This window comes from Panthera pardus, unplaced genomic scaffold, assembly GCF_024362965.1.
Source record: "Panthera pardus isolate Hobbes unplaced genomic scaffold, ASM2436296v1 HiC_scaffold_4, whole genome shotgun sequence".
Taxonomy (NCBI): Eukaryota; Metazoa; Chordata; class Mammalia; order Carnivora; family Felidae; genus Panthera; species Panthera pardus.
Window position 1 is genome coordinate 16,746,221 of NW_026526969.1, and position 6,754 is coordinate 16,752,974.

At 58.3% G+C, this 6,754-nt stretch overlaps 2 protein-coding genes across 2 annotated transcripts; both read left to right on the plus strand.

The window, feature by feature from the left end:
- The first annotated feature begins 2,104 nt into the window (after positions 1-2,104).
- LOC109259677 (hemoglobin subunit alpha) lies at positions 2,105-2,930 on the plus strand. The gene is made up of 3 exons (XM_019437370.2): positions 2,105-2,245; positions 2,361-2,565; positions 2,707-2,930. The coding sequence occupies exons 1-3, from the start codon at positions 2,151-2,153 to the stop codon at positions 2,833-2,835; spliced, it is 429 nt and encodes a 142-aa protein (XP_019292915.2). The 5' UTR covers positions 2,105-2,150; the 3' UTR covers positions 2,836-2,930.
- Positions 2,931-4,775: 1,845 nt separating this feature from the next.
- HBQ1 (hemoglobin subunit theta 1) lies at positions 4,776-5,573 on the plus strand. The gene is made up of 3 exons (XM_019437365.2): positions 4,776-4,923; positions 5,071-5,275; positions 5,364-5,573. Exons 1-3 carry the CDS (start codon positions 4,829-4,831, stop codon positions 5,490-5,492), a joined length of 429 nt encoding a protein of 142 aa, XP_019292910.1. The 5' UTR covers positions 4,776-4,828; the 3' UTR covers positions 5,493-5,573.
- The last annotated feature ends 1,181 nt before the right edge of the window (positions 5,574-6,754 follow it).

Genomic DNA, 6,754 nt, shown 5'->3' on the forward strand with positions numbered 1-6,754 from the left:
TGGGTGTGGGTGTGGGTGGAGGAGGAGGAGAGAGAGGGGGAGACAGAGAATCCCAAGCAGGCTCCTTGCCATCAGAGCAAAGCCTGACATGGAGCTTAATCCCATGCAACATGAGATCATGACCTGAGCTGAAATAAAGAGTTGGTGGCTCAACAAACTGAGCCATCCAGGCGCCCGGTCATTTCTACATTTCTGTTAATTTCCTGTTAATATCCTTTGTCCGTTGTTCCCATTAGTCATTTGTTTCTCCCTTTTATATATATGTGGGAGCTCTGACCATGTTAAGAATGTAAGCCATTAGCTGAGATATGTTCCTCAGTCTTGCCTTAAAAGGACTCAGTGGCAGAGGGATTGGAACAAGATGAAGAAGGGGGGATTGTCCCTGGCCTGGGAGGTGGGTCTTGTATGCCTCTAAGCCCCCAGTGTCTTATCCTTTTTGGTGGGCCAGGAGAGGGCCTCTGGCTCTGACAGAATCGGGAAAAGCGTGGAGGTAGGAAGGGAAAGCGGACTGAGCTAGGGGGAGAGTCCTGTGTGAACAAAATTAGAGGAACAGACACCAGGAGGTGGAGCAGAAGGGGGAATTGCTGAGAGTTGTCCAGAGCTTCTTTCTTCCCAGTCAGTTTGACCATTACTTCCTCCCGGGCACACAGGGAAGGTCTTGCGGGAGGGCCCTAGGAGAGGGATGGGGGCAGAGGGTGGTGCCCCCCCACCCGTCCCCAAAGGGAAGTCTTCTTCCCAAGAAAGGACGTAGCGGTGGCCCCTCCCTCCCTTTTCCCCTCGCCAAGCTCTGATGTTCTGCCTCATCGTGCCCATCACACCACCTACTAGCCCGAGGGACTTGTCACCAGCTGGAGTTCCTGCCCCTTCCTACCACCCCACTGGAAGCTCCTCCCCTGCCCCATGCTGTGGGGTCTGACCAGCTCTATCATCCCCACATCTCCCACCCCCATTCTGCGGCCACAGAGGCCTTCTCTCCCCTTCCCCTCCACCAAGTGATGGGTAGCTCCCCCTTAACTCTACTCTGCCTATTACTGACTCATCTTCCAGTCTTACTTCCTCAGGGAAGCCCACCATGATCCCCAGACTAACCCTGATATCCTTGAAAGCCTCATCCACTCTCTCCATGCTTCCTTGGGTCCTTTAACAAGGTTTTCCACTGTATATGTACTTGTGTGATGATTTGGTCACTGTCCCTAACTAGGCTGGAAACTCAGGTCTTGTCCAGCCATTCGCTTTATTTATCAACTCAACTACTATTTGCCTCATGAGTCTTGTGTCAGGCACAGTTTACAGCACTGGATGTGTCATCGTGACCCAGGACGGTGGGGGAGAGAGACATTCGTTCACGCAAGGTCTCAGATAGGAGAGGCCTGCCTCTGTGAGTCCCCGACCTGGGGTGCAGCAGCCACCACCCTGAAGGAAGGAGCTTGAGCCTGGAACTCTCCTACCCAGCCCTGCAAACTCTGCCCCTTGGTTCCTTCTGCGATCGGCACTCAGTGGCAGTCGATGGCTATTTGTGTAAAGAAAGGGGGTTGGGAGAACCAAGTCTGAGGGGAGCAGAAGGGCTATTGGGTGGGAATTCTCGAGTACATGTGAGGAAGGACCCCCTTGTGTGCACATCTCTTTCCGCCCCGGGCTAGGACAGGCCTTTCTTTCCACGACTAACCAACCGCCCGTTCTTTCACTGATTCCGCCCAAGTTAATACATGTCCGGGGAGTGCCAAGCCTAGATCAGGGTAGGTGGCACAAACTGACTACTCCCTTCCGATCCTCAGGAGAGCACAGCCTGGGGATAGGGGTGCTCGGGGACCCTGAAGGGTGTCACTGAGCTCACGTGTTGGAATAACGGGCATCGAGCCACCTCAGCAAACCGACCCTCACTAACTGGGGTCTAGGATACCACTGCCATGGCCGTGAAGAGGCGGATGGGAGGAAAACACCCGAACCCCTCTACAAAGCCTGGAGCAAAGCCCCCACCGCGCCAGGCTGGCGCTGGCCGCTCGCTGGCGCCCCCTGCCGTCCGGCCGAGTCGGCCCCGCGCCAGCCAATGAGCGCAGCCCGGGCAGGCGCGCCCCGCGCGCCCCGGGCATAAAGGCTCCGCGCCCTCGCGGCCCCGCACCTTCTGGTCCCGACACAGATCAGAACCAACCATGGTGCTGTCTTCCGCCGACAAGAACAACGTCAAGGCCTGCTGGGGTAAGATTGGGTCCCATGCTGGCGAATATGGCGCAGAGGCCCTGGAGAGGTGAGCACCCAACTTGCCCCTGTGGGCACCCGGCACCCGGGCTCAGCGACCCCTCGCGGTCCTTGTCCTGGCCGCCCCGCCTAACCGTGGCTCGCCCACCTCTTCCTCCCGGCAGGACCTTCTGCTCCTTCCCCACCACCAAGACCTACTTCCCCCACTTCGACCTGAGCCACGGCTCCGCCCAGGTCCAGGCCCACGGCCAGAAGGTGGCCGACGCGCTGACGAAGGCCGTGGTCCACATAAACGACCTGCCTAACGCCCTGTCGGATCTGAGCGACCTGCACGCGTACAAGCTGCGTGTGGACCCCGTCAACTTCAAGGTGAGCACCGGGCTGGGGGACATCTGCGGTGGAGGGCTCGTCGGACCCTGCTGGCAGGAGGGTAGAGTCCTTTGGGTTCCAGAAGGTGGAGTGCGGGCAGCCGCGTCCGCCGACGCCCCCTGACGTCCCGCCTCCCCGCAGTTCCTGAGCCACTGCCTGCTGGTGACCCTGGCCTGCCACCACCCCGAGGAATTCACCCCCTCCGTCCACGCCTCCCTGGACAAGTTCTTCAGCGCTGTGAGCACCGTGCTGACCTCCAAATACCGTTGAGTGAAGCCGGGGCGATCGTCCTGAGGGCCCGGGGCCTCTTGGGCTCCGGGCACCCGAACTTCCTGATCTTTGAATAAAGTCTGAGTGGGCTGCAACCTCTGTCCACCTCTGTCTTCTTTGTCGCTGGCCTTCGTGTCATGTCATGGAGGGGGATGAGGTTGGGGGGGGGTGGGGGAGCGGTGATTCTCCTCCACTGGTACCAGCGACCTCTCTGACTCCGCGGGAGGTGACGGAAGGGGAGGGGAGTGGGGCCGGACCTGCTGCCAGTGCAGGATTTGCGGGCCACCCCCGTCCCTCTCTCTGGAATGAGTGCCATTTCCTGCGTTTCACTTCAGACCTTTCCACTGGAGCTCGGATTTGCTCAAATGATGAACTGATTTTCCATCTTTACGTTTTATGGCACACACTTGGGCTGAGAGCTGGTGGGCCTCCAGCCTGGACCTCTGAGCTCTCCGTGGCTCTTCCTGAAGTTGCGCTCCTCAGAGTCCCCCGCAGTGCCCCCACACCCGTCAAGCGCTTACAAAATACACATGCAATCCCGAGGACATTGTGGCAGGCAAACGGTGCAATGGCAGGTGGCAGGCAATTTCCTGGAGGCATCTCTGTCACTGGTGTCACTTCCAGGACATTCACTCTGCAGATGATGATGGCCTGGGGCACCATGGATCCAGAGGCCTGGTTTTGGGCCCAGCTCAGCGTTTACTTCAATGCCCAGAGGCTGGCACTCCTGGGGCCCACCGACTCCCCCTGGCAGGGCAGCAAAGAGAAAAAGCCAGGGCCTGGGAGCCTGCACTCTCACACTCTTCCCCCCCCCCCCCCGCCACGCCAAGCCGCTAGCGCTTAGGGGTCTGGTCCCTGGCAGCCATCCAGGCCTGAGCCCCCAACTAACAGCAGTGTCCTTTCTTCCCTAAGAGTCATCCTTGGAAAATGATATGGCAGGTCTCTGCCTCAGTTTGTGCTACTTTAAACAGAGCTGGTGGCACAGTGTGAGCTCCCAGTAAGAGGCAGTCTCCTTCTTTTATTATTAGGGAAAAATGAGGGCCGGGGCTAAAGGTGGAAACAACCCAAATGTCCATAAGGGGATGAATGGAGGAATCAAGGGTAGTCTATCCATACAGTGGAATATTATTCAGCCATTAAGAGCTATGAAGCACTGACACAGGCTACAACGTGAGCGAAAACATGCTAAATGAAAGAAGCCAGTCACAAAAGAATATATAGTGTGTGATTCCACATAGAGGAAATATCCAGAATAGGCAAATCCATAGAGACAGAGAGCAGACTGGTGGCTGCCAGGGACTGAGGGGAAGGGTTGTGGAGCGACTGCTAATGGGCACCAAGTTTCCATTTCGGATGATGAAGTTCAAGAACTAGATAGTTGTGGTTGCACAACATTGTGTGAATGTGGTTAAAGACACTGAATTGTACACTTTAAAATGGCTACTACGGTAAATTTTATGTTATATGAATTTTCCAAAAAAAAAATTTTTTTAATGCGTAGAGTGGCGCCTGGCAGGTATCATCACTGAGATACAGTGGAGGAACTTAATAAATGTTTACTGCCCTGAAAGGAACATATGCCATGAGCTTGACAGTTGTTATCTGCTTAATTCTCACAGCGACCTTGGGAAGAGGACATTTTTATGTTCCTTTTTTACAATCAGTGCGAAAATAGACTCAGAGAGATGTCATAATAGGCTGGGGAGGAAGGGAGGGAGAATAAAATTCGGTGTCCCCTGATGATAATAATAACAAATTATTAGTTTCCATATAATAAACAGTACAAAAATGGGGCCGCGGGGTTCATGGCAATAGGGCAGGTCCCAGACTCTGGGACCCCTCAGCACCGGGGCCGGGACCCCTCGGGACTACTCTACGAGCAGAAGCGGGGCGCGGCCGCGGCGTGGCGCCCCCTGGAGGCCGCGGGGACGCACCAATCGCGTCCGTGCTGCCATCCGGCGCGGAGCGCTCGCCGCTCAACGCCGGACCCGCGATGGTGCTGTCCGCCGCGGAGAGGGCGGCAGTGCGCGCGCTGTGGACGAAGCTGGGGAGCAACGTTGGGGTCTACGCGACCGAGGCCCTGGAGAGGTGCGGGCCCGGCGCCCCTCCGGCTCCCCGCCTTGGCGCCTGCCCCGCGGATGCCGTCCCCCGCCGCTCCTGGCGCCCTTCCTCCCCAAGCCTCCCCGCCCCCCCCCTCGCCCTCGGATCTCACCTCACTAGCCATTCCTCCCGCAGGACCTTCCTGGCCTTCCCGACCACCAAGACCTACTTCCCCCACTTGGACCTGACCCCCGGCTCCGCCCAGGTCAAGGCCCACGGCCAGAAGGTGGCCGACGCGCTGACGCGGGCCGTGGCCCACCTGGACGACCTGCCTACCGCCCTGTGGGCTCTGAGCGACCTGCACGTGCGCCAGCTGCGCGTGGACCCCGTCAACTTCAAGGTGAGCACCGGGCCAGCGCTGGGTCAGCGGTCGCCGAGAAAGGGGGGTGGAGAAGGACGGCCCCGGGCGGGACTGCCTCTCTCCGCAGCTCCTGGGCCACTGCCTGCTGGTGACCCTCGCCCGGCACTACCCTGGAGACTTCAGCCCGGCCATGCACGCCTCGCTGGAAAAGTTTCTGAGCCACGTGATCTCGACGCTGGCCTCCAGCTACGGCTAAACTCGGAGAGGGGCGCCCGCCGCCCAGCCGCCCCTCCCGCGAGTTCCAGAGTTTGAGTAAAGTCCCCGCAAGAAAGCCTCAGCCTGCATGCTTGTGTTCTCTCTGGGGGCGTGCGCGGGTCTGCGGGGTGGGGGGGGTCTCGGAGACGCCGGAGTCGCACCCCACCGTCGTTAGACCCGGGCGCGCCCCCCGCCTGCCCGCTGCGCGCCCTGGGCGATCGAGGGAAGGTTTAGGTCGCCCCCACCCTCAGCGGGCGAGGCCCGGACTCCTTCCAGGTGCAGGCGAGCCGGCCTGGCCCCGCCGCGTGGCCCCTGACCCAACCAGAACCGCGGCCCGTCCCGGCCTCTGGGAACGTGAGGGAGCGGCGCCCCCTGCCGGCAGAACCTGCGCAGATCCCGACCCGTGTGCTGCTGGAGGGGCCTGGGGGCCTGGGGGTCCCGGGAGCCTCGGGGGGGGGCCCCGGCAGGAAAGCCCCTCCTCCAGACTCTGGACCTGGTGGGAGGAGGCGGGTCCTGCCCCAGCACCGGTGAACTGCCCACTTGTGTCCGTCCCTATTTTCCTGCTGTGGTGTCCGTCATCAGATTAGCCCACAGAAGCCTTCCTCTGGAGATCTGTAGACGACTTTTAGTTCATCTTATGCACTGAAATTACTTGCCCATTTTTTCCGTCTGTATCTGGGGGGGTGGAGGGGAGAGCGGGACACTTCTTCCAGACACACTCAGCTCCTCCTTCAGGGTTGTGGGCCTTGTCAGTGCTCCAACACGGACTGCTCTGAGCAGGCATTTCCAACCTGGGAACAGAGGCCACAGTTTCACTTCAGCTAACTACAGATACTGGACAAATGGTTTCAATGGGTTTTTTTTGTTTTTGTTTTTGTTTTAAAGCTCTATACCCAGGGGCGCCTGGGTGTCTCAGTTGGTTGAGCCACCGACTTCGGCTCAGGTCATGATCTCACAGTTCGTGAGTTCCAGCCCCGCGTCGGGCTCTGTGCTGATAGCTGGGAGCCTGGAGCCTGCTTCAGATTGTGTCTCCCCCTCTCTCTGCCCCTCCCATGCTCATGCTCTGCCTCTGTCTCTCAATAACAAACAAACATTAAAAAAATAAAAAATAATGAAAAATAAAGCTCTATACCCGATGTGGGGTTTCAACTTACAACCCTGAGATCAAGTGTCATATGCTCTATTGACTGAACCAGTCAGACATCCAAATTAAATAGTCCTAAAAGCATCAAAGAGCAAAGAAGAGGATAAGGAACCTTCTGG

What these genes read in the sequence shown, in the direction of transcription:
- HBQ1 (XM_019437365.2), top strand. Translation starts at nt 4,829, where the DNA reads ATGGTGCTGTCCGCCGCGGAGAGGGCGGCAGTGCGCGCGCTGTGGACG. An exon ending in GCGACCGAGGCCCTGGAGAG is followed by an intron (nt 4,924 to 5,070) that starts GTGCGGGCCCGG and finishes TTCCTCCCGCAG; the next exon opens with GACCTTCCTGGCCTTCCCGA. An exon ending in TGGACCCCGTCAACTTCAAG is followed by an intron (nt 5,276 to 5,363) that starts GTGAGCACCGGG and finishes CTCTCTCCGCAG; the next exon opens with CTCCTGGGCCACTGCCTGCT.
- LOC109259677 (XM_019437370.2), top strand. Translation starts at nt 2,151, where the DNA reads ATGGTGCTGTCTTCCGCCGACAAGAACAACGTCAAGGCCTGCTGGGGT. An exon ending in GGCGCAGAGGCCCTGGAGAG is followed by an intron (nt 2,246 to 2,360) that starts GTGAGCACCCAA and finishes TCCTCCCGGCAG; the next exon opens with GACCTTCTGCTCCTTCCCCA. An exon ending in TGGACCCCGTCAACTTCAAG is followed by an intron (nt 2,566 to 2,706) that starts GTGAGCACCGGG and finishes GCCTCCCCGCAG; the next exon opens with TTCCTGAGCCACTGCCTGCT.